At 42.8% G+C, this 27,655-nt stretch overlaps 1 protein-coding gene across 2 annotated transcripts in view; it reads right to left on the bottom strand.

Annotated features, from left to right (window-relative positions):
- LOC144679216 (cadherin-12-like) overlaps positions 1 to 27,655 on the bottom strand; it is a 245,825-nt gene that overhangs the window by 189,160 nt on the left and 29,010 nt on the right. For both annotated transcript variants that reach the window (XM_078539654.1, XM_078539655.1), the window contains exon 2: positions 4,920 to 5,348. In XM_078539654.1, coding sequence (XP_078395780.1) covers positions 4,920 to 5,153 — 234 coding nt within the window. In that variant the 5' untranslated portion in view covers positions 5,154 to 5,348. The remainder of the gene's footprint in view (positions 1 to 4,919; positions 5,349 to 27,655) is intronic.

Genomic DNA, 27,655 nt, shown 5'->3' with positions numbered 1-27,655 from the left:
ATTTTCAACCAAAGCCCTCAGTCACGATGCAGAGGTTCAGGTTTAATTCGCAAAATAGAGTCTCAAATGAGAAAACTGCATGCTACGTGGCAAATTTGAAGCAGCTAATGGAACATTGCGAGTTTGTTACGATGCTGAACGATTTGGTCAGAGATCATTTAGTGTGTGATGTGAAAGAGGACTCTATTCAGAAAAGATTATTGTCCGGAGTGAATCTGGACTTCAAGAAGGTGCTGGAGATAGTGCTGGCCATGGAAAGCACAGTAAGAGATTCAAAAGCAATAGTGGTTGTGCAACATGGCGCTGTCCCCCACATCGGGCAAGAAACCTCAGCTGAAAGTGGCACAAAAAGGTGAGACTCTGCCGAGAAGCAGGAAACAGCCCTCGTTAGATAAAGAATAAAGGAAAATAACTTAGCAGCGAAATCAAAGAATAATTTTAATAGAGGTAGAAATAATCAGTCTTTTAGTGATTGGCAATTAAAAAAAATCGAATGCTACTATTGTCACCAGAATGGACATATGATGAGGCAATGCAAGGAAAGATTCAAGCAGGTTTTTAAACAAAAGAAGAAGCCCAATGAAATCTACAATGTAGAAGAGCCTGAAACAACAAATTCAGACATTTATTCATTGTTTAACCTGAAAGTTGGAAAGACAGAAACAATATTTGTCACAGAGAAAGTAAATGGCAAACCTGTTAGAATGGAAGTGGACACGGGAGCTTCCACTACAGTAATTGGGGAACATACCTTCAGGTATTTGAATAATGGTGAACATCAATTAAGTTTCAAAGAAACAGCCACCAAGCTAAAAACATATACAGGTGAAAGCATTCAAGTAAAAGGCATAAGCAGAGTAATTGTCCATTATGGAAGCTAATCGGCAAAGCTACCCTTGATGGTGGTAGCAGGTGAAGGGCCAAACCTCCTGGGGTATAATTGGTTAAAGGAGATTAAGTTAGAATGGGCTGAAATTTTCCAGTTGAGAGCAAGTGGGCTACCAGAGCTACTGGGAAAGTACACCACCGTCTTTAAGGATGGACTGGGGAAAACCCAAGCCCGCAGGCAAAGATTCATGTGGTTCCGGAAGCAACCCCTCACTTCATGAAGACGAGGCCGGTGTCATATGCCCTGTGAGAAAAAGTCGACATTGAACTGAACAAACTAGAGAAACTGGGTATTATACAATCTGTTCAGTTCTCAGAATGGGCAGCACTCATAGACCCTGTCCTTAAACCCGGCCAAAGCATCTGAATTTGTGGAGATTACAAACTGACAGTTAATAAAGTAACTAAGCTAGACAGGCAACCCATACCAAAAATCAAAGACCTGTATGCCAAGCTGGCAGGAGGGACAACATACACAAAGCTTGACATGGATCATGCTTATCAACAATAAGAGTTGGATAATGCCTCCTGGAAATTTGTCACAATTAATACCCACAAAGGGTTGTACCAATATACACGATTGCCTTTTGGTGTCTCCTCCGCTTGTGTCATCTTTCAGAGAACAATGGAAAGCTTACTGCAGGGACTGCCCCAGATTGTAGTCCATTTAGACAATGTTTTGGTGACAGGATTCACTGAAAAACAACATCTGGAAAACTTAGAAGAAGTCTTAAAATATTTCTTGCAAGCTGAAGTGCATTTAACAAAAGAAAAGTGCATGTTCCAAGCGAGGGAGGTAATCTATTTGGATCACTGGGTAGATTCACAGGGCCTCCACCTGGTTGAGGAGAAAGTGAGAGCCAAAAGAGAGGCACCTGTACCAAGGAACGCTTCAGAGCTCAAATCATTCCTCGGAATGATCATCTATTATGGGCGATTCTTACCCAGTTTGTCTACAGTGCTGGTCCCCCTACATTCTCTACTCAAAAGGGACCAACATTGGTCTTGGGAGTCGCCCCAGAAAGAAGCTTTCATCAAGGTGAAACAATTTTTGCACTTGCCCAATCCATTGGTGCATTATAACCAGATAAAAGAATTTGTGTTGACATGTGGCGCATCACTGTATGGAGAGGGAGCAGTGCTCTCTCATCGGATAGATGATGGCACAGAACGGCCAATAGGTTACGTATCAAGGATGCTCACCACAGTGGAAAAGGGATACTCACAGATAGAAAAAGAAGGGCCTGTCCACCACCTTTAGTGTCAAGATATTTCACCAGTTTGTACACGGTTTCCATTTTACAATCATTTCAGACCACAAACCATTGCTAGAACTGTTTAGTGAGGACAAGGTTATACCACCCTCAGCAATAATACGATGATGGGCCTTAACTCTGGCAGCATACAAATAAACTTTCATACATAGGCCGGGCAATCAAATCACAAATGTAGATGCCCTTAATCGCTTGCCTTTACAAGAAAATGATGAGCACGTCCCAGTTCCACAGGAGCTTGTTTCACTGTTAAATTTCTTAGATTCCTCGCCGGTATGTGCTTGACAGATCAGAGACCAGACAAATCGGGACCCAGTCCTATCTCAAGTACGAGAGCAAGTGCAACAGGGTTGGTCACAGGAGCCCGTACTTGATGAAATGAAACCGTACTTCAATAAAGGACATGAAATAACCAGCCATGGCATCTTATTGTGGGGTGCACGAGTGATAGTTCCTCCAAAGGGAAGGGAGCCATTTTAAATTGAATTACACAGTGCCCATCCAGGCATTTCCTGAATGAAGGCCGTAGCATGCAGCTATCTATGGTGGCCTGGGATAGATGGCAAAATAGGGAGTTTAGTAAAGCACTGTGTGCAATGTCAGCAACTGCAAAAGTTGACAGTGACAGCTCTGTTATACCCATGGAAGTGGCCAGGTAGACCCTAGGCACGATTACACATTGACTACATTGGACCTCATTGTCGATGCCCATTCAAAATGGTTAGATGTATATGAGGTGAAGTCACCAATGTCGGCCGCTACAATTGAGAAACTATGTCAGAGTTATACCATTCAAGGACCACAAGAAGGCATCGTTTCCAATAACGGTATGGCATTTCCAAGTGTTGAGTTTCAACGGTTTATCAGCTTCAACAGTATCACTCGTGTAAAAACTGCATCGTACCCACCCTTCCTCAAATGGACTGGCCGAAAGGGCAGATCAAACGTTCAAGGCAGGCACGAGAAAGCTAACTGGTGATTCCTTGGCAACCAAGCTAGCACGCTTTCTTTTTCAATACAGGACTACACCCCTCACACAACAACAGGTGTCACACCTGCAGAGTTATTGTTGAAACACCGCCTCTGGATGAGGTTGAGCTTAATAATGCCGAATTTAGAGGGGAAGGTGGAAAGGAGCCAAGGAAGACAGAAAACTAGATATGACTGGCATAGTCGTGGGAGGAAATTTACCGTGGGAGAGTCGGTATACACGTAGAACTTCGGAGAAGGACCAAAGTGATTACCGGGTGAAATAAGTGTGGTGACTGGACCTCTATCTCACCATGTGGAGGTGGGAGGCTGGATTATTCGTAAACATGTGGACCATTTAAGGAAGAAAGAGACAAATCATCAAGATATGGTTCCACCAGTGACCATGACCGGGTCTGCATTTCCTGTTGAAGATTCTCAACCCAGGACTGACATGTCTGGCATTCCTGCAAGAGTTGAGGATACAGAACTACAAGTGCCCATCGAAGCACTTGATGTTCAGGCAACTCCGGAAAAGGAGGTTCCTGACAAAGAATCTGAGGTTGTGGAGCTGCGACGTTCCACGCGTACCAGGAAATCACCTGAAAGACTGAACTTGTAAATTCCTTACCCAGCGTAAATATTATGTTGTCTTGAAAAATATATACTTGTAAACATAATATGCATAGCCAAGTTAAAGGGGAGGAATATAGTGATTACGGTTTTATTTAGTGTGTAATGTACCTTTAAGAATAATACTTGTTAAGGAAGATCATCTGATCTGTAGTAACCAATGTGAGAGTAGCACGGGCTACCTCAGCAGTCAGTGTAGAGATAGAGTTGGAGTTGAAAGCGCAAGTGTAGTTGCTGCTGAGTATATTGTAAATAAACTTAATGTTTCCGCCCAAGAAGCGACGGCAGATCAACTCTAAAAATAATAGTACAACTCGGCCACCCTACAACAGTCCCATATCTCAAGAGGGAAAGGTAGATTAATGTGTTGGTGGGACTGTTTATCTAATGACATGTAGTTAGACTAACTTTCTTTCTCTTTCAGATACTGACTGACCTACCCTGCAGAAGCAGTATTTTCTGTCTCTTATGTCATTGCACCAGTCCAACTAGATAAAGAGATAAGTTGAAGGAAATCATCCAGACGTAATGTTATAATAACAAGCAGGACATTGTTCAGCCCACAACTACATTTGACAGTATTGTGGAATTTACAAATTCCTGCTTCAGGGTCAGATTACGATTCTGATTGAGAATAAATGTTTGCTTCAATGTCAAGCTTTTTATTTTGCCCTGCCGTTTAAGCAGCAGAAATGAAAAAAAAATGAAAGCCAAGCGGCGTTTAAAATGGACTTTCTCAGGTTTGCTCCCGATGTTAATGTATTGTGACGCTTTCTGACAGTAGAGAAATGTGCAGCAAAGACATGGTTCAAACAGCCAAATATCTGTGGATAAAATATTAAAATAACAGATGGCCAAGAAATATTAAAACAACAAATACAAATTAATATCAAAATAAAATATTAACAGATAAAATAGAGCTGAACATTATTTTCTCACGTAATGTTAATATGTACTATTTGATGCAATTGGCAGGTTTCGTATTTTGTGTGCAATAATTAGCAAACATTTAAATTAAAATTCATGTTTATCAAACATGAGAAACATTTTATCAAATATTACTAACAGCAGGAACTTAAGGATAATTGTCAAACTATTATAATTCTCTCAAATAAGGAAAAATAAATGGAGCTTAACAGCAGTAATGTATTTTACCTTTCCCACATACTGAGGTTCTGACCCCATATATTCTTCAAGTACAAAGAATTGGTTCCAGATCCAGCCACGTCTAACACGTTGGAGTTTAGGAACTCCATCTCCTGACAGCTCAATTATGTTGTCACTGCTTGTGCGCGCTGAACTCCTGGGTGACAATGATTCCAGAGGTGTTAGAAGACCCTCATCAAGCAGAATCCAAAGAAACAGCGACAAACTATTCACAGTCAGCATTTGTGTCTGGCAGAGTACAGCTCAGCATATACAAGAAAACAGAACTCCAGTCTAGATGGATGCTTCTGGATTCATGTAGACAACCAGATCTCTCCAAGGCTGCTGTCTTCACACCTCAGACGCAAGCGATCTTCTGTGTTTTATAGAAATGCTGACGTGAAGTGCCATCCAAGACATTAAATTCCACTTCTAGTCCTGTTAAGAAGCACAGTTACATATTGACAAGATACATTTTTTTAAACTAGATGATAAACACTAGATTTGTAGCTTGCAGGTATTTTGAGATCAAGGATTAAAAAATAGAACTTGCGTTGCACAGATGACTGTTTGGTACAATGCACAAAATCATTCAGAAGCATTTGTTTCTACCTCTTCTGGAGTTGCAGCTCGAGGAACACATCGGTAATTAGTCTTAGGCACTTTACAGCCTTCCGGACTGAATATTGAGTTCAACAATTTTAGATCATGAACTCTCTTCTCCATCCCTACCCCCTTTCCGATCCTCCCCCTTTTTTTCCCCAATAATTTATATAGATTTTTATTTTCCCACCTATTTCCATTATTTTTAAATGTATTTCCATCCATTGTTTTATCTCTACCTTTTAGCCTATTTCGATCCCTTCCCTTCACCCCACCCCCACTAGGGCTATCTGTACCTTGCTTGTCCTGCTTTCTACCCTTACTTAGCACATTCCTCAGATAATATCACCACCTTCAACACCTCTTTGCCCTTTTGTATATGACATCTTTTGGCAATCTCCACCCATCACTGGCCCTCTATCCAGCACTACTTGTCCCACCCCCCCCCCTCCCCCCCCCCTTAAACCAGCTTATATTTCACCTCTTTTCTATTTTTACTTAGTTCTGTTGAAGAATCATTCGGACTCGAAACGTTAACTGTGTTCCTCTCCACAGATGCTGCCAGACCTGCTGAGTTTTTCCAGGTATTTTTATTTTTGTTTTAGGTAATTAGTCTGTCTGCCAGTCTGCCTTTCTGTTCTGTCAGTTTCAATACAGCTCAGCACTGCAGTTAACCTGTAACCTATGTGGGTTACAAGTATATGTTACTGTCACAGTAGTGGACTGGTCCCGAGTGCAATTAAAATATTACAACAAAACCCTTTTTCTTATCAATAATTTTCATCAACTATGATTCAAAGCATTGTGAAAGTCAAAAAAAAATCGCTCTCTTTAGTCATTTACGTTCAGTGTAAGACATTGTTAAATAGAAAACAAAACTTCATTAGACATAATTCCTTTGATGCTGAGGACATAAAAAAATGCATGACCACATCAATGCGTTGGTACATACACTGTGTCCAAAACTCCACAACTGCCTTATAAAACAAATAGTTTGTTCAGAGAGGAACGAGCCCCATTCAGGGAGTGAAATTGCCCTAAACCAAATTCGCTTTTACTTATTCCACTGGAGCAACCTGTTATGTGACCTTTGACTTTATGAACATAAACATTGCATTCCAGTTTTACTGCCTCAATGTTAAATTTACCTTTGTGTACAAAGCCATTGACAATTACTGTGGACATATTAGGGTTATATTTTGCAATGGGGTGTACCTGGTCATAGGTAAAGTAGGTGTAACCAGTTGGAAAAAAATTGTTGAAAATCAGATTTCTACCTATTTAGTGTCCCATTGAGTTTTTCAGTTAGGTTCTATACTGGCGCCAAAATGGTCACCAATGACATCAGAATGCACAAGGGTGAAAGCGAGTAATGATCAGGCTGGTTTAACTGTTGAAGAAATATAATAGCCCACAATACCTCTCAAAGCCCTCTATCACTTTTTTGGTCAGGCGCTTAATCAGCTAACTTTTGAATTTTCTGACTCACTTAGCTCTAATTGCACCCTTGACAATTCATTCCAAACATTCACCCTCCCTGATCTAAGTTTGAAGTGATTATCCTGTAGATCTCAAATCTGCCAAAAAAAAACACAGATGTATTAGCACCTATCTTGCTTTTCTGATTTAGGAAATTAACCTTCAAAGCATTATTCAGATGGACACAAAATTTCTCAATGGTTAACCCATTTTGTTTAATCATTCACCCAATGCTGGAGTCCAATAATGTTTATGAACGTGTGTTTAAGAGGTCCATTAGTTAGATTTGAAGCAGCATTTTCAGTCTATTTCAGAACCTTTGGGGGAAATTTTAACATGGGTGAGCACATGGAATTGGATGTGGGTGAGGGATTCCATTGGGAAAAATTCTGAGCACGTTGGGAAACCTGCTCAAACCTGCAAATTTACTGCAGGCAGGAAAAGAGGTGGGAAGTGAATCGGCACCCTGGATGCAGGTTGGCATTTTAAGTTCATTGACAACGCTTTCCGCCTCTATTTTAATCTGGTTTGCTGCTTTTACACAAGGTGATTGGGTGAGGACAGCATCAGGGAGAAGGTAAATCATTTTGCAGCACTGCTTGAGGGCCAGGAGGAGGAGGAGAGCCTCCCACAGGCCCTCCCCATCCCCCAAACCAAAGACCTCTGGGGTCAGGGATCAGACCATGTGTTCCTCTGGATTTTTCCACTCTCCTACACAACGATTTGAAACCGAGCCTGCCAATCAGGCTGATGTCCAGGTGGGGAACCTGTCAGGGCCAATAGGTCACAGTAAATATCCAGGCCTGCCTTTCTTGTTTAATTTGCCATTTCTTTTCAGCAATCATTTATTTTACCAGAAAACTTCATACTAAATGTTCTGGAACTGAATTTGTTTTTGTGCTATGACCACAATATTTATATCTAAATCAACACCACAAAAAAGGGACTATCTGGTCATTACCTCTTTGCTGTTTGTGGGATCTTGCTGTGCCCAAATTTGCTACCATGTTTCCGACATTAGAGCAGTGACTACACTTCAAAAGTACTTCATGGGCTACAGCTTTCAGACATCCAATGGCTGTGGAAAGTGCTAAACAAATGCATTGTTTTCATTAGAATGATAGCTTTTCCAATGAGATCCTTTTATACTGGGTGGATGAAGAGGGATGAGCAATTGTGGAGGGGGTGGCACCGGAAACTGGCTGTGCCCAACTGTCATTAATGCTTCACCCATAACTGCTGGCAAAGGCCAACTACCTGGCAAAGACCGTGCTACACAGGCTGCAAGTCAGTGTCTGGCCAGATGCAGAGGTTTGATATCCAAGGTCGGACACTTACAGCTGTCATGTCCCATACGGGTGGCACTGCCAGTGACTATAATGATCTGCTGTGCCCCCAAGTACTGATTTTCCATCTCTTTTCCAGCTCCAATGCCGTCCTAAGAGGAGCAAGTGGAAAGTGGGACCAGCCTCTCCATGACCAATTACTCAATGCACCTTTAATGTCCTTACAGAGATTTGCTGCAGGTACAATTGCTTGTGCATAACCAAAAGAAAAAAGAAAGCATTACATCAGCTTTATAACAACCGTGTCATTATAGTCAAAATAGGATAGGGATAGAAAATAGAGAAAAGAGCCTTAGATCTTCGTGTTTCCTCCTCAGCACAGGTACATCCTATAGGTATGTTTAAAACTGGGAATGCGGCTGTGTCTCTGGGCCAATGAAGGTTATCTGTCAAGTGATGTCTAAGAGTGAAGGATCACATGACCAGTGAGTAGAATTTGGAGACCATGTTTGGACAATTTCAGGGCTGTTACTGATTTGTACGCATTCCACTATTGAGTATTGTCAAAACTATGTAGTATATGGTTTATGTTGAATTGTTTCTGTGAAAAATCATGTGAGGTCATTACACTTCTTGTGTCACCGCATCCAGGTCTTCAAGGCTTGATCCATGGCATTCACAATCATACTGTCTGCTCCCACTGCCTTCTGAACATCTGTTTTCTGACTTCCTGGCCCAGTGTAGATAAAAGATGTCTCTCCTCCTTTCCACCTCCTCCATCAAGGCCTCTAATGCAGCATTTGAAAGCTTTAAAAACTGCTCTCTCCCATGCTGTGTTATTTACAGGGAGGTGATGGCATAGTGGTATTGTTGCTGGACTAGTAATCTAGAGACCCAATAATGCTCTGGAGACCGGTGTTCAAATCCCATCATGGCAGATGGTGGAATTTGAGTTTACTAAAAATCTGGAATTAAAAGTCTGATGATGACCTTGAAACTATTGTTGATTGTTGTAAAAACCCATCTGGTTCACTAATGTCCTTAAGGAAGGAAATCTGGCATCCTGACCTGGTCTGGCCTATTGTGACTCCAGACCCACAGCCATGTGGTTGGACTCTTAAATGCCCTGCAATAAATGCATTCGGCAATAAATGCTGGCCTAGCCAGAGACACAAAGCCCACAGCCCATGAAGGAATTTTTAAAAAAATTATCCAATGTTGCACAGGTCAAATTGACTTCCTATATAACTGTTGCAGCCACAAAATTACCTCCCTTTTAACAGGTTCACATTAGCTTTAAGGAGCGCTGGACATTCACGACATTGACCCCCCCCCGCCACCGACTCAGGCATCCAGCCAATCAACAGCACGGTCAGTGCTGGCTGAATGCTGAAAACTCTTGAAAAACAGCAGACAGCACGAAGTTGGCGTGCTGCCTGCATTGCAGTCAATAAACATGGATTACTCATTCAGCACAAGCCTTCCCTGCCCATTTTTGGGGTCTATCGGATTTAGCCCCCACAGTTTGATTAGGGTCAAACTCTAGAGCCACTTACAGAAATCAGGTTACCCTGACAAAAGAATCACGCAACATCCACTCCCACTTGACTTTGCAAAAAAACTTACACCTTCCTTACAAAAGTGAAGATTCATGTAATTCTTAATAATATGTTCCATCAACAAGAATTGGATAGCAGGCCCACAGGTATATAAATATATGGACCACAGTGGTAGCACAATGCGATACAATACATGCATATAGAATTGGACATGAATGCAGATAATTAGACACATTAATAAACACCTAGATGCAGTATGTACACACAGTCATTCTGAAAATGAGTAGCATTTGAATTCAGTTTCTAAGATCTTACCTTTGCACCACGAGCAGTCTTGTATCCAAAGATCAGCTTGTTTTATATATCACTGATAGTAAACAAGTCCCAGCCATTTCAATTGTTCCACGGACAGAAGCTCTCCTCCGACAGACATGTGCGTATCATCAGTTCTAACCACATTATATGTAACTCCTTACTGAAGGAGGAGCAAACTGGTGAAGAGTAACGCAAGAGTTATTATCTGTCACTTCACTCTAAATATGACTAAAGGATAATGGAATTAACTCATCTGAGTGGAAATCTCCCTGATGAGTCAAAAGCTCCAATTCATTAAACAATCCCTCAGAGAAAAGAACTGCCTTGACATGTCAGGCTGATGCAACGGAAGCTGACACAATCGGATGTTTAATTCACCAAGGAGAATACAGACATTTGCGTTAATCTTTATATTAGGCCACAGACTAGAATTCATTAACCCAGCCCTAGACAGTGTTCTACAACATTTACATAAAAAATGTACATCTTCCAGGTTCAGTGACCTTGAGACCAGCTGTTCAGCCACCAAACCAAGACCGCGACTCTGTCAAAATGATTTCTTGTCCTATTTTACCAAGACAACAAAGCTAGTTTATCACTCAATATCTCAGGCTATACATTTAGCAGTTACACTTCTTTGATTCCTGCTGTTCTCTAGTCATTATATTAATCATATGCACTTGTGATCAATACTAAAAACAGCAAAAAAAAAACTTGCACCAATGCACTGAACTACTTTGAGGATCATCTACGTTTAACTGGAGATGACTTAGTTAGATGTTGCTATATATTTAACCCTTGCATTTGAAAAGAAGGACAAGCTTATTCGGTAACTCTGTCCATCTCCGACCCTGTTTAGCTCATCTGCTGCTGAAATCCTCACTCGTGCCTTTGTTAATTCTTATCTTGACTGTCCCATTCAACATTTCAGTGGCCCATCTTCCAGCTTCCATAAAAATTGTTAAAAGCAAAAAACTGTGGATGCTGGAAATCCAAAACAAGAACAAAAATACCTGGAAAAACTCAGCAGGTCTGGCAGCATCTGCGGAGAGGAACACTGTTAACGTTTCGAGTCCGCATGACTCTTCAACCAGAACAGTTCTGCTGAAGGGTCATTCGGACTCGAAACGTTAACTGTGTTCCTCTCTGCAGGTGCTGCCAGACCTGCTGAGTTTTTCCAGGTATTTTTGTTTTAGTTTTCTATAAACATGAGTTTACCCTAAACTCTTATGCCTTTATCCTAACTCACACCAATTCCAATCCGCCCATCTTCCTGTGCTTAGCGACCAATGTCGGTTCCCTGTCTGGCAATGTTTCAATTTAAAAATCCTCATTCTTGTTTTCAAATCCCTCCACGGTCTCACCTCTCCTTATCTCTATAATATCCTCCAGACACACAACCCTCTGAGATATCTTTGCTTAATTAATTCTGGCCTCTCACGCATCCCTGGTTTTAATTCCTCCACCATCAGTGACCGTGCCTTGGCTGTCAAGGCCCTTGCTGTGAGGGGCATCAGCATGACATCACGAGAAGGGAAATGTGTCATGTGATCCAGTCTTAGTTTCACTTTTGCTTCGAGCAAAGCCCATACACACACGTCTGATGTCTTCAAACTGAATACCTATGTATAACTGTTCCCATGTGCCTAGTACTAATAGATGAACCCACAGCATGTGTGTCCAATCCCCTATGAGTGATTGGTGTCTTGTGCCTTGCACAGTAAATAAGCTCAATGCACTGTATCGCTATAACATGACAGCCCTAAGCTCTGCAATTCCACCTTTAAACATCTCTGACTCTATTTCTCCCACCTCCTTTAAGACGCTCCTTAAAAACTCTCCTTGATCAAGCTTTTGGTCAACTGTCCTGACATATTTCCATATTTGGCCTGGTCCCAACATTTTGTTTGATAATGTTCCTGTGAAGTGCTTTGGGGAATTTTTACTTTGTTAAAGGTGCAAATTGTCGTTGTTTATGTCGTAGGGAAACCCAGAGCCGATCACATCTGTTCCTGTCTGGACAATATCCTGTGAACGGAAGAGATGTTTGATTCCAGAGATTGCCTTTGTTTTAGAGTCAATATTGGCCTTAGCTTTGCCAACTCTGCCCTCCTTGCTCCTTCATCTCAACGTTTTTTAAATTTTAATTTTAACTATTTTTAAAAATCTTTTTATTCCCCCCCAACCCCACCTCCCTCCCACCTCCCTATCACCCCCTCCGGACTGATCATCATCCATCTCGAATATCATGTATCTGCAAAAGGGGCTGGAGGATGCAGTGGAAACTCCTACCCAATATGGATGGAACTTTTATTATAATATTATTAGGTGAAAGTGATACCATTTTCTGTGATGTGACTATAAGTGTTTGTCATAGTGTCCATATAGTTTAAGCAAATAACCTGAGCGTTCACTACTCCACAGGAATTGTTTAAATGCCGAAATATTTGACAGGTACTAAGAAGTGTATTTGAATCTTCTATTTTGTTTTTGATGAATTTTGCCTCTTGTTCTATATTCTAGGTGCGAAAGGGATTTGTATGAGGAATTTTGGTGGCTCTACTTCTGGAAGTTTCCTCTATGTTTGCCTCTCCAGGAATTCCTAACTATTTCCCTTAACTAGATGAGAAACAATACTCGGAAGATGGTAAAAAAATATCATATACCAGAGTCACCATTTCTGTTCTGGTTTCTCCTTCCAGCCCGGTATATAAATAAATGCATACATTTTGTGACTTGTCAGAACAATAATGTGTGTATGCAAGCTATGGTTTGCCACAGAGAAAGTGGCAGAATTGTGTCAGATGCTGCAAGATGAACTTCAGTCAGCCTCCAAGGCAAGTATGGCAGTGCCTGGTGCTTTAAAGGTCACTGCAGTTCTGAATATTTTTGCCTTGGGCTACTGTATGTCTGTCAGAGAGGACATGAACAAAATCAGCCAATCTACAAGTTCGGCAGCTGGAATGACGCTTTATTTACCAAAGTAAAAATCTTTATTCATTTCTCAATCAACAAGTGAAGCCGGGAAAGGGCCGAGAGAGGATTGCAAGGCCCTTCAAGGCCCAAGGTATCCCATTTGTCAAGCTGTGTTAATTGTATATGAATTATGTTCAGGTGATGTTGGCATTAGCTGGGGATTCATCTGTGCTCCTGTATCTCGGAGCAGACTGAAACTGCACTCACGGGTATTGGAGGTGAATGTTGATAACGTGTATCTCAGTAAGTAAAAGCTTCTCAGTGAATGTAGTTTGGGCTTCAGTTCTATTCTTCACTGCCTGGTTTTCTGCAATAGAATAGTGCATGCTGTTGTTCATGGCATGGATCTTTCATGAGCTACAAGGGCATCCAGGAAACCAATAAGCAAGTGGCCAGTATCAATTTATACAGCATCATTGACAATGTTTGCTTTCATGGCTGCAGATGTGACTCCATTATTTACTGATGAGCCACTTTTTGACCCATTATTTGATTCTGGGGGAAGAACCAAAACCAGGCTAGTAAACTGTTGAGCGTCCACATACGTCTGCTGAGCATGGGTATATAATGAGGTATATGCATCAACAACATGTAAACTACTTTAAGGATTCAAATGTCTTTGATGCTTCCTACACTAGACCAACCAAAGTGATCCACACCATTGTGGTTTGCTGTACACTTCTCAAATTCAGTATGCAACACAGAATCAACATGGAGTTGCTAGAATGAAGTCCCTCAGTGTCAAAGCGTGCAAGATTGAGGAGGTTATGGGTGGTCCACTTGCAGTCATCATAGCTACTCAAAGATCTGATTCAGAAGTCCTTCCAATAATTATGTCATAGCACCCATCATGAACCACCCTCCCCACAACTTCACTGTTCCCTCAACAAATGTATCCTCACCTGCCAATCCAACAATTACACCCCAACTGCTAATAATAGCATTTTTTTCTCACCTGATGTGATAATGTGCAGCAACTCACCCAGGTAATCTTTGGCATCACCTCCCTACACCCTGCCTTTATAACATCTAAAAGGACAAGGGCAGCAGAAGTTTGAGAGCACCATCCTGCACCTCCAATTTACACACCAAGCGATTTGGAAAAATATCATCATTCCTTTACCATCACCACGTCAAAATCCTGGAACTCCCTCCCACTGTGGCTCTACCTACACCACACAAGAAGGCAGCTGACAGCCTCCCTTTCAAGGGCAATTAGGGATGGGCAATAAATACTGGCCTTGCCAATGATTGAATTAATGAATTTTTAAAAAAGTTATAAAATGAATCCTCTCTGCACACAATACAAATATAGTGTCACTGGAATGTATTCTTCCATGTGATCTGATGCTGTTTTAAGTTATCCTTCGCTGCCAGGCTACAGCATTGTTTAATTCAGTTCCTCCACTCACTGTTTCACCAATAGTAGCAGCATGAGAGGTGGATAACTGCGAGTTTCTATAAAAAGGCTCTTGTGATTGGTGATCACCCTTGGTTTCTGTGAGCAGGGGCTGGCTGGAGGTTGCACTATCCCTGGGGTTGTGGGACTAGCCTGGGTCTTGTGTCACATACGTAGTCACTGACTGAGGATGGCAGAAGGGTGCCGACGTGTTGCGAAACACACACAACAACAGTATTCCTGTCCACTTCAATCCGGTCCCTGCCATGAGGCATTCTCCTAATTTTTGCATAAATGTGCAGGTGTTACCCATGAGTGCATACTATTTTAGTTAAATTTACAGAGCTGCAGATAAAGAATGCATACATGCAAATATGCTTTACAAAACTGGTTTTGTGACCTGATGCTCCCCAACCACAGGTCCTGAGGAATAGTGTGTACAAATATTATTTTCTATCCATTAAAATTAAAAATCTGATAAGCAGTGAACACATCACAGGCTTAGTGCCTGGGATTTTCATTCTCCCCATCAGGACTGCTCTCCTTTGATTGTGGAATGATCACTCACAATATATATCTATGTTACAGGTGACATTTATCAGATTATAGTTAGCATTGTCACATATTGATGTTGTAGTTAGCATTATTGTGCATCTATGCATTACCTAGCAATGTTTTCTATCCCTGAGACAACAGCATATCTTTGACATCAATCGTACTGAGCATGTTTTGCATTCCCACTCACATTTCAGATGCTTACTGCCATCAACAGATGAAAAGTAAAACCTTTCATTCTCTAGTACATTCAACCTCATGAGTGAAAATAATTGATTCAGCGATGAATTCCAGCACAAGTGAAATGCTGCGGTGAATGACTGCTGAAATACATACCGGTCAACATCTTAGCTTTTTTTCTTAATACAGGATCCTTGACAAATAACAACTACATGTGGATTTTATTTCAGAAGCATGGAAAGGCTCTTAAGATTGCACCACTGATTGCTAAATCATACTAGAATGAAAGAAACAGTACTACCCGTCCATAGCAAACATTTTACTTTACGATAAGCCCATTCACTCCCACATCTATCTTGATAATACTTCCTCACACCCTGTTTTCTGTAAGCACTCTGCTCCAATCTTCCAGTGTTTCAATCTTTGCCGCCTCTGTCCTGACGATGTCATCTTCCATGTCAATGTTTCCAATAAGTTTGCCTTTCTCCTCAACCGAGCATTGCCGCCTCCCCATCCTGGTCAATAGGACCCTTGACCTCTAGTGTCCATCCCTGCTTTATTGCCATATTATTCATAAATAATTAGAAGCTAATAGTTAGGCAGATATACATCTAAGTGCCACATTGACTGCTGCACTGAGGTCAGGTGATGAGCAACAGTATATCAGTCCACCAACTGCATGGAGAATAGCAAGAAAACACTCAATAAGGCTCCAGCATTTTGAGTCTAAAAGTGTGATTATTTCAACTACTGGGAAATGTTTTGAATATCTCGTTCATGGTTTATTATTTAAAATTCATTCATTTACAGGATGTGGGCTTCGCTGGCCGGGCCAACATTTATTGCCCATCCCTAATTGCCCTTGAGAAGGTGATGGTGAGCTGCCCTCTTGAACTGCTGCAGTCCATGTGGCGTAGGTACACCCACAGTGCTGTTAGGGAGGGAGACCCAGGATTTTGACCCAGTAATAGTGAATGAATGGCGATATATTTCCAAGTTAGGGTAGTGAGTGACTTGAAGGGGAACTTCCAGGTGGTGATGTTCCCATCTATCAGCTGCCCTTGTCCTTCTAGATGGTAGCGGTCGTGGATTTGGAAGATGTTGTCTAAGCAGCCTTGGTGTGTTCCTGCAGTGCAGATTATAGATGGTACACACTGCTGCCACTGTGCTGGAGGGAGTGAATATTTGTGGACGTGGTGCCAATCAAGCGGGCTGCTTTGTCCTGGATGGTGTCCAGCTTCTTGAGTGTTGTTGCAGCTGTACTCATCCAGGCAAGTGGATGTTTTCCATCACACTCCTGACCTGTGCCTTGTAGATGGTAGACAGACATTGGGGAGTCAGGAAGTGAGTTACTCACCACAGGATTCCTAGCCACTGACCTGCTCTTGTAGCCACAGTATTTATATGGCTAGTCTAGTTCAATTTCTGGTCAATGGTAACCCCCAGGATGTTGATACTGAGGGATTCCGTGATAGTACTGCCATTGAATGACAAGGGGCGATGGTTGGATTCTCTCTTGTTGGACATGGTCATTGACTGGCACTTGTGTGGCACAAATGTTACTTGCCACTTGTCAGCCCAAACCTGGATATTGTACAGGTCTTGTTGCATTTGGATATGAACTGCTTCAATATCGGAGGAGAGACTAATGGAGCTGAACATTGTGCAATCAGCAGCAAACATCCTCACTTCTGGCCTTATGATGGAAGGAAGATCATTGATGAAGCAGCTGAAGATGGTTGGGCCTAAGACACTACCCTGAGGAACTTCCTGCAGTGATGTCCTGGAGCTGATATGACTGACCTCCAACTACCACAGCCATTTGTGCTTGGTATGACTCCAATCCGTGGAGAGTTTTCCCCCTGGTTCCCATTGACTCCAGTTTTGCTAGGGCTCCCTTATGCCACACTCGGTCAAATTCAGCCTTGATGTCAAGGGCAGTCTCCTCACCTCACCTTACCTCGGGAGTTTAGCTCTTTTGTCCATGTTTTCACCAACGCTGTAATGAGGTCAGGAGCTGAGAGGCCCTGGCGGAACCCAAACTGAGCATCAGTGAGCAGGTTATTGCTAAGCAAGTGCTGCTTGATAGGGTTGTTGATGACCCCTTCCATTACTTTACTGATGATGGAGAGTAGACTGATGGGATGGTAAGTGGACAGGTTGTATCTGCCCTGCTTTTTGTGTGCAGGATATACCTGGGCAATTTTCCACATAGCCGGGTAGATGCCAGTGTTGTAGCTGTACTGGAACAACTTGGCTCGAGGCACCACTGGTTCTGGAGCATCAATCTTCATTACTATTGCCAGAATATTGTCAGGGCCCATAGCCTTTGCAGTATCTAGTGCTTTTAGTTTCTCGATGTCATGTGGAGTGAACTGAATTGGCTGAAAACTGGCATCTGTGATGATGGGGACTGAGATGAATCATCCACTCAGCCCTTCTGACTGAAGATTGCTGCAAATGCTTCAGCTTTATCTTTTACACTGATGTGCTGGGCTCCTCCATCATTGAGGATGGGGATATTTGTGGAGCCTCCTCCTCCAATGAGTTGTTTAATTGTCCACCACCATTCACGACTGGGTGTGGCAGGACTGCAGAGCTTAGATCTGATCCATTGGTTGTGGGATCGCTTAGCTCTGTCTATCACTTGCTGCTTATGCTGTTTGGCATGCAAGTAGCCCTGTGTTATAGCTTCACCAGGTTGACAGCGCATTTTTAGGTATTCCTGATGCTGTTCCTGGCATGCTCTTCTGCACTCTTCATGTGAATATTTTAGAGCTAATGTTTAGCTCTGGAAGGATTGTTGTTGTGAAGGTAACAAAATGCTAGGCGTTAAAGATTGCCAAAACATCTCAAAGAAAATGGCAGTTCAGAAGGTTATCCATGTGTGTTTAATAGAGTCAGAATAGAAGGGGTGGAGCCATAAAACAGCAGGTAAGCTTACTTAGCTGGAGAAGTGGGAACGTGATGTCTACACCGTTTACAAAGAAGTACAGTCCAGAGTGATGTTTTGTTTTGGGAGTTAGAGCTAAATTAGTTTAAAAGCATTCAGTGAACCCTGAAAGTCTACATTGTCATGGAGATGGGTGGAGTTTAAGAAGGTTCTCTGCTTTCAATTTATCGGTGTGTTTGCAAGCTCACAGAGAAGCCTTGGAAGATGTAAACCGGCTCCAGGTAGCTAGGGCGCAGAGAAGTTCTGTGGAGCTGAGAACGTGGTGGAAGGTCACTGGTTCTATAGCAGGCAGTTGGGGCTCAGGGAAGACCTGACAGCCATTTATAGCTCAGTGCAGCCAGGAGATTGGAGTTCAGAGAAACCCAGGGGAAGAATCAGCTTCGTGAAGCTAGCCGTCTGCAGAAGAGTTGGAAGTGTGCCAGTAATGAGATGCGTGAATGCAGCTTTGTGAAACCCGTGGAATGCTGTCTCAGGAGGAGAGATTGAACTATTGAGAGGTGAGCAGTCATGCAGGCAGTCTGAGTCATTGTGGTGTTTGAGGGAATTCAGAGGCCAAATCTTGGCAAGTGAAGAGTCAAAATCCCTTGTGAGGGAAACAAAGTTTTAATGAGATTTTGTAACTCAGTGATGACTGATGTCTAGGTGGGTTGCTGAGATTTCCATGGGATCAGTCTTGGTCACATCTACCATTTAACGTGCAGTGTGGTATGGTTGACCACAATTTGCCTATTAATTCACATGTACCTGAATAATTCTGAATGTTAGAGTGTAAGCCGGATATTGTAGTTTGTTTTACTTTTCTGACTTTGTAAAGTTTATTTTGTTTGTTTAAACCGTGGAATCATGCGGCATTATTTTCCTGGTGGGTAACTGGGATTTCAATCTTTATCTACTTTAAACAAAAAGTTACTGGTCCCTAATTGGATCATAGCAGAACAAAAAGACATAACAGACCTAATTCCCACACTTCTGCTCTCGCCCCTTCCCCTCCCTCCCAGAACCAAAAAGGATTCCCTTGTCTTCACCTTCCACCCTACCAGCCTCCGCATTCAACAGATCATCCTCCACCATCTGTGCCACCTCAAGCATGATGATACCACCAAACAGATCCACCCCTCCCTTCCCCGTTCAGTGTTCCAAAGGGTCCGATCCCTGTGGGACACCCTGATTTATTCTTCAAACGCTACCCAAACTCCCTCACTTTTCCATGGCGCCTTTCCATGCAAACACAGATGCAAAACCTGCCTTTTATCATCTCCTTTTACATTGCCTAGGATGCCAAATACCCCTTCCAGGTGAATCAGTGATTTGTGAGTCCTTCTTTCAATTCAGTCTACTGTACGCTCACAAACTGGCCTCCTTTACACTGCGGAGACCAAACTGGTCAAGGTTGGTTGATTGCTTCGCGGAACAGCACTGTTCAGTCCACAAGCTTGACTCCGAGCCTGTCATTTTAATTCTTCACCCCACTCCCATTCTGACCTCGGCTTCCTACACAGTTCCGATGAAGCTCAGCAGGAGTTCGAGGAGCAATCCATCGTCTCTCGATGAGACATGTTGCAGCCTCTTGGGCTCACCAATTTCAGATGATAACTTCTGCCCTGTTTTTTTCAGACAGCAGCTCATGGTGATGACTCTACAGCTCCCGTTTACAGCTCCTCTGGACCCATCTTTTGTTTCTTTACTTGTCCCATCGCCACTCCCCTTTGACCTTACACCATCATCTCTTATGTCATTTAATTGCTTCCGTCTTCCATCCAATCACAGGCCTTCCGTTCCATTCTCTCCCGGCCCCACCCCATTTTTCCTGCCTTCATACTTGTTTACAACCTGTTCTATTTCTAATCAGTCAGGAACGTTAACTCTGTTTCTCCCTCCACAGATGCTCCTTGACCTGCTGAGTCTTTGCAGCATTTTCTGTTTTTATTTCAGATTTCCAGCCCCTGCAGGATTTGGCCTTTGATTTTATTTCTTGTTGCCAGTTCCGGTCCACACCTTACACTCACAACCGAAGGACTAACCCCTTCACATATACTCAATTGCTAGGTAACACCAAATAGAATTGACACCAAAGCCCGAATTCTCAACACTGCCCATCGGCATTTTGAAGGACACATCCTAAATCTGCGGGACCTCAGCCAAAAAAGCCTGAGGGCAGAATTTTCTGCTCATCGGGCAGGCACGCGCCCGGCCCGGACGAGCGTAATATGACGCGTGATGATGTCGGGCAGCCGTCCCAAGGTCATCGCGCACTCGCGCGATATTTCGGTCGGTGGGCGCGCGCGGGAGTCGGCAGCACGCCCGCTGACAATTAACAGGCCTAGTAAGGCCATTAAAAAATCTAATTGAATTAAATTTTTCACAGATGAGGTTTCAATCTGTCATTTTTTAAAATACTCAAACTGATTTCTAACATGTCCCTGCTCAGGCGCGAAGCTCCCCACTTGCCCCCCACCCCACCCCACCGGCAGCGCTGAGTGCTGCAGCGCGCACTCCAGGCTGGGCAAGCCTTAATTGGCCCACCAGCCTGAAATGGTGGACAGGCCCCGATTGTAGGCGGCGATTGGCTTCCTGACCGCTCCCGCTCGTCCCCACCGAGCCTGCCCGACAAGGGCAAAATCACGGCCTTAATCTCAGCTGGTATCTTCCAATGTGAGGCCCTCAACTGGCAATGGGCCTGAACCTGTGCCGGCCCTTAAAAGGCCACCAGGTTCTCAGAAGGCGAGGTCACGTGCAGCAACTGAAGAGGAGTTTGCAATAAACGTTTTCAACGTGACTCAAATGGCCATTGACCATCATTGGAGAGTTAGTACAATTCAGTCGCGATTACATTTTTCTCCCGTGTAAATTTTGGACCTTTCCGGAGCCCACAGTGGAATGTCCATCCTTTTTTTAGCTGAAGAGTTTTGCTGGACCCAACATGGAATCATTCGGCAGAACTCCTGGATTGGACAAAAAATTCACCCCCAAGCAATGAGGCTGGGGCTGGGCAGAAGACCCCCCACACTCCTGACTAGAATTTGGGCTGGAGTCTGCAAGGGACAGAAATCCAACAGATACAGTATCTACCCCAAACTTTCAGGCCTCCAGCAAAGACCCTGCCTGATCACAATCCTCCCTAGGAGCCTCACCCCCTACCTCTTGAAACATTATTTTATGTACAGAAACAAAACTGTTTTCTCAAAATCCTGGTCACCGAACAAACTTTACTCCACTGAAATCATTTTTTATGTGATATTTTCCATTCCCCACCCACTGTGATGTGAGTACATTGTTGAGATGTGCAAATATTCAGCCTTTGACTTTTTGATAATGTTCCACATGCTACCCAATAAAATATACCAGGAGATGTAAAACTTTACTTAATGAAGACATTTATGTACAATATCACAGTTCAACCTCAAATCTTCATAATGGGCTCCTGCCTCAGGGTGGATGATAGATACAATTCAATGATGTAAACCAAGTAGATATGAAGGGAAAATGTACAGCAGTTACCTCAGCTCTGAAATGTCGAAACCATAAATCTTCACAGTTCAAGAAAGACAAGGTATCAACAGACAGGTTTAATTATTAGCATCTCATCATTAGGTCATCAAGAAATGCAGACACGTACCACCTCTCCCAGTGCTGGAACACAAAGAGACTTTTCCTTTCTATTAATGGGAACGTAGATGTTCTAGATTACATACCAGTCATCTTATTGGTTCTAAAATACCAAAAAATCAGATAACCCTCCAATACTAGACTGACAAGAATTACTTGTTCATTCACTACTAGACATGTTCTCAGCTAAATTCTCTTTTTGGATCCCCCAAATAAGTTCCACTTCTGCCACTGAAATCCCACAAAGCTTCCTCCTGTCCCACTGCACCAACTGTATAACTGGCCTCAGAAACTCTGTACTTTGTCTTCCACTGAACATTCCAACCATTCATTCCCAAAACATTAATTTCTCGAACCTCATCCCTCTTTGACTGGCTCCCTCTTTGACTGGCTCCCTTTCTGACCACCTCCCTCCCACTGTTTCCCCCACTAAACTGGATTTTATCCATTGACCTGCTAGTATCAACCTCCAGAATATCTGCTCCCAATTGGCAACAAGGTCCTGCCCAATCATGTTCTTATCATAGGCAAGTTTATTAATTTTGTAACCCTGAGGTATCTGGACAAAAGGGGATGACTGTTTCCTCTTTATTCAAGCAGTCCAACCAAGCTACCTCTTCCATCATATTTCCCCACCCTAACAGTCTTGGCACCATTCTCTTCCCTGACACCTCAGGGCAGATTCCTCATGCTCTGATATGTCTCTCAAATCTTTTTTATTTCCTCCTAGAATCAATCGTTATTCATTCTCCTAGATTTCCTTCCTGTTTGCTTCCCTTAGCCTGAGCACTGAGCGATTCTCATCTTCAGTAAATTCCACCTTCATCTAAATTCCCCTTACCTCCTTTCCTCTGAATTCTCTTCACTCCTTTCCTTTACTCAACCCCAAATTATGACTACCCCTCAACCCTGCCATCATGCTGCCTCTGGAATGAAACAACTCAAACTCCAGATTTCAGTTTCTGTGGATGGAATTTTCCATTCTTGAGACTAAGCCCGGTGGCAACCAATGAAGTCAACGTGATTCCCACTGAGCGACGGGGCGGGTGAACATGCGCAATCTTCCACTTTTGAACTCAATCATTATGCATCAGCGAGGAACTCGGTGAATCTCATGGCGGGGAGGGCAGGAAGTCACTTGCCCCATCGTTACCTCATGGGTTTGAAGGTCTTGGCACCATTTTTAAAGGGCACCTGGACAGACATTCACTCATTGCAGTCCAAGGGCTCTACATTACTCCTCCAGAGTTCTAGATTTTCCGAGATTTGGGAAGGTTCCATTAGATTGGAAAATAGCAAATGTAACTCCTTTATTCAAAAAGGGAGGGAAGCAGAAAACAGGAAACTACAAACCAGTAGCTTAATATCTGTCATTACGAAAACTTTAGAGGCTATAATTAAATACATTACAGCAGCGCACTTGGAATAATTCAAGGTAATCAGGCAGCGTCAACGTGGTTTTGTGAAAGGGAAATCATGTTTAACCAATTTTTTTTAAGAGTTATTCCAATAAGTAACATGTGCTGTGGATAAAGTTGAAGTCTTGTATGTTGATTTCCAGAAGGCATTTTATAAAGTGCCACATAAAAGGTTATTGAGAAAAATAAAAGCTCACTGTGATGTGGTAACATATTGTCATGTATAGGTGATTGGCTGGCTAACAGAAAACAGACAGTAGGTGTAAATGGGTCTTTTCCTTGTTGGCAAGATGTAAGGAGTGGGATCAGTGCTGGGGCCTCAACTTTTTACAATTTATGTAAATGGCTTGGTTGAAGGGACCGAAGTAGTATGTTTGCTAAATTTGCTGATGACATAAAGATAGATAGGATGTAAGATGTGAAGAGGACATAAGGAGGCTACAAAGGGATATAGATAGGTAAATTGAGTGGGCAAAGACCTGGCAAATGGAGTATAATGTGGGAAAATGTGAAATTTTGGCAGAGAAACTATCAAAAATGTATTATTTAAATGGTAAGAGATTGCAGAGCTGTGAGATGTAGGGGGATATGGGTGCCCTTGTGCATGAATCACAAAAGGCTAGTATGTAAGTACAGCAAGTAATTAGGAAAGCTCATAGCATGTTATCATTTATTGTGAGGTGAATTGAATTCAAAAGTAGGAAGCTTATGCCTCGGCTATACAGGGCATTGGTGAGATCACATCTGGAGTACTGTGTACAGTAGTAGTCTCTTTATTTCAGGAAGGATGTAAATGCATTTAAACCAGTTCAGAGAAGGTTTACTAGACTAATACCTGGATTGGGTGGGTTGTCTTCTGAGGAAAGGCTGGACAGACTAGGTTTGTATCCACTGGAGTTTAGAAGAGCAAGAGGTGTCTTGATTGAAACACATAAACCCTGAGGGGTGTTGACAGCACCGAAGTGGAGAGGATGTTTCCCCTTGTGGGAGAATCTAGGACCAGAAACCACTGTTTAAAAATAAGGGTTCACCCAAGTAAGAGAGAGATGAGGAGAATTTTTTCTCCCAGAGGGTCGAGAGTCTTTGGAACTCTCTTCCCCAAAAGACACAGGAAGCAGAGTCCTTGAATATTTGTGAATATAGGATGTGAAGGCATTGAAGAGAGTACAGAGGAGATTCACAAGAATGATTCCAGGGGTAAAGAACTGTAGCTATCAGGATAGAGTGGAGAGGTTGGGACTGTTTTCCTTGGAGAAAAGAAGGCTCAGAGGAGATTTGAAAGAAGTATTCAGGATCCTGAGGGGTATGGACAGGGTAAATAGTGAGAAACTGTTCCCATTCAAGAGAACATCAAAAACAAGAGGGCACAGATTCAAAATAATTGGCAAAAAGGAGTAGAAGTGATGTGAGGAATTTATTTTCACCCAGAGGGCGGTTGGAATCTGGAACAAACTTCCTGAGAGGGTGATTGAGGCAGGTTCGATTGAGGTATTCAAAAGGGAATCGGATTACTACCTGAAAAGAGAATGTACAAGGTTACGGGGATAAGGCAGGGAATTGGGATTAGGTAGAATGCTCTTTCAAAGAGCCAGTGCATACTTGATGGGCCAAATGGCCTCCTTGTGCACTGTAAAGATTATGTGATTTAATAAGGCAGAGATAGATAGATTCCAGATAAGCAAGGGTGTAGTAACTGTGGGTACAGCCTCTTCTGCTGTTTATCAGGGGTCACATGATGTTCTGGGAGGCTCTGAACAATGAGCCCTGAGCGCAGCCAATTTGATGAGAGTCCTGGTTGAGCATGTAACACCTGAAAAGCTCTCTGTAATAAAGTTTATCTGTTTCTAGTTGAAATCTATCCGGTCCGTCAAGCCATTTGGCGATAAGGGTAAAGTAGCTCCGATGCTGCACCTCACCTTATTACGGTGAGTGCATTGAACCTTAAGAAAAAGAAAAGACTACTCACCAGTCATGCCACTCTTCGGCACAATCGATCCTTATGATGTGACTATGAAAGACTGGAGTCAGTGTGTAGAGCGCCTCGGGTTTTATTTCGTAGCGGACAAAATTACTGCAGAGGAAAAGCAGAAAGCCATCCTTTTGAGTGTATGTGGTAGCAACTCATACAACCTCATTCACAGCCTGATGGTCCTGAGCGCGACCAATTCTAATTTCTACCATAAATTAGTGGACCTCGTGAAAATGCATTTTCAGCTGAAGCCATTCATAATACTGCAGTGTTTAAAGTTTAATTCCAAATTTCGGGCCCTGGGAGAGTCCATCGCAATCTATGTAGTGAACCTGAAAGAGCTGACAGAACGCTGCAATTTCGGGGACACACTAGATGATACGCTGGGGGTCCCCTTATTTTGTGGAGTTCAGGACGACACCATACAGCGCCCTTTACTAGCCAAGGTCAACATATTCTTTAAATGTGTCCGAAGAATGCCCTTCACCATGGAAAATGCTGCCAGAGACTCGCAGGCTTTGTAACACATACAACATGGCGCTGTTCTGCATGTGGGATGGGAACCTACTGCTGAGCCTGGTGTGACAACTAGGCCCACAGCATCAAAGCGAGAGGCAATGCCCTGTTAGAAACATGAAAAGGCCTCATAAAACACTCCAGCAGCAACTCCAAGAGTGAGTTGCTGCAGATGTAGAGGTGACCAAGGGCCAGACACCTTTAAATTGAAGGAGACAAAACGCTATTACTGTCATAAGAAAGGTCATGTAGTAAGGCAATGCAGAGCAAAGTCGAAACAGCCCATAAAGCAGCAAAGCAATGTGATTGAATTAAAAAATACAGCAGAGCCGAAGCTGTCGACACCGACATTTATTCCCTGTGTTACGTCACCACTGTAAAAACCAAACCTATCGCTGTCACTATCCAAGTTAGTGAGAAGCCACTAATAATGGAGGTGGATCCAGGAGCCTCAACTACAGTGGTGGGAGAGCACACCTTCAAATACCTTAACAAAGGTAGACAGCCAATAATGCTGGAGCGGACAACCGCTAAATTAAAGACATACACTGGAGAATCTATCCAGGCAAAAGGCATCACCGCAGTACCAGTGTCTTATAGGCAACAGACAGCCCAGCTTTCAATGATAATAGTGAAAGGAGAAGGACCCAGTCTTTTAAGCTGAGACTGGTTACAGAAGATCAAGCCTGACTGGTCTGAGATATTTCACCTGAAAACAGGAGGAGTTCCTGAACTGCTAAGGAAATATGACGGCATATTTCGGGATGAATTAGGGAAGTTAAAAGTCATGCAGGCCAAAATATATGTGGATCCTCTGGCAACACCACGTTTCTTTAAGGTCAAACCTGTGCCTTTTGCATTGAAGAAGGTGGATGCAGAACTATGCCTGTTAGAAAAGCTGGGAATCATCCAACCTGTCCAATTCTCGGAATGGGCAGTATCCATAGTTCCAGTGGTTAAACCTGAACAAACCATATGCATTTGTGGGGACTATAAATTGACCGTAAATAAGTCAGAAAGCCTAGACAAGTACCCCATTCCAAGGATAGGTGACTTGCGTGCAAAGCTGGCTGAAGGCAAGTTCTATACAAAATTGGATATGGGCCATATCTACCAACAATTAGAACAGGATAGCATGTCGAGAGAAGACGTGACTATTAACACACACAAGGGTCTTTATCAGTACACTCACCCACCCTTTGGAGTATCATCTGCGTGCGGTGTCTTCCAGAGAGCAATGGAGAGTCTTTTGCAAGGGCTTCCCCGAGTGATAGTATACCTATGATGTTCTGATCACAGGGTCAACCGAGACCAAACACTTGGCCAAACTGGGAAGCCGGCGTACAGTTAAAGAAGGAAAAATGCATATTTCAAGCACCAGGAATTACTTATCTGGGTCACAGGGTGGAAGCCATAGGTTTGCATCTGGCAGAAGAGAAAGTTCGGGCAATAAAAAGATGCATCTTCACCATCCAGTGTAACCGAGCTCAAGTCCTTCCTGGGTCTGATCAACTACTATAGCCGCTTGTTGCCTAACTTATCAACTGTGTTGGCACCATTACAATTGTTGTTAAAAAAGAATCACTGTTGGTTGTGGAATTCACAACAGGAAGAAGCTTTTTGTGAAAGTAAAGAAATAGTTGTATTTGCCGTGTTTATTGGTACACTATAACCAGTCGAAAGAGTTGGTATTAATATGTGATGCCTCTCCTTATGCTGTAGAAGCCGTGTTATCACATAGTATGGAAAATGGATCAGAAAGGCCCATTGGGTATGTCTTGAGAACCCTCTCTACATCCGAGAAGGGTTATTCCCAGCTAAAAGAGGATGGTTTATCAGTGGTGTTCAGAATGAAAAAATTCCGCCAGTACCTACATGGACGACATTTCACCATAGTGTCGGACCATAAACCATTAATGGGTTTATTCAGT

Source organism: Cetorhinus maximus, chromosome 3 (genome assembly GCF_964194155.1).
Source record: "Cetorhinus maximus chromosome 3, sCetMax3.hap1.1, whole genome shotgun sequence".
NCBI lineage: Eukaryota > Metazoa > Chordata > Chondrichthyes > Lamniformes > Cetorhinidae > Cetorhinus > Cetorhinus maximus.
Note: the sequence above shows the minus strand (reverse complement) of the source record. Positions and strands in the feature narration are given on the sequence as shown.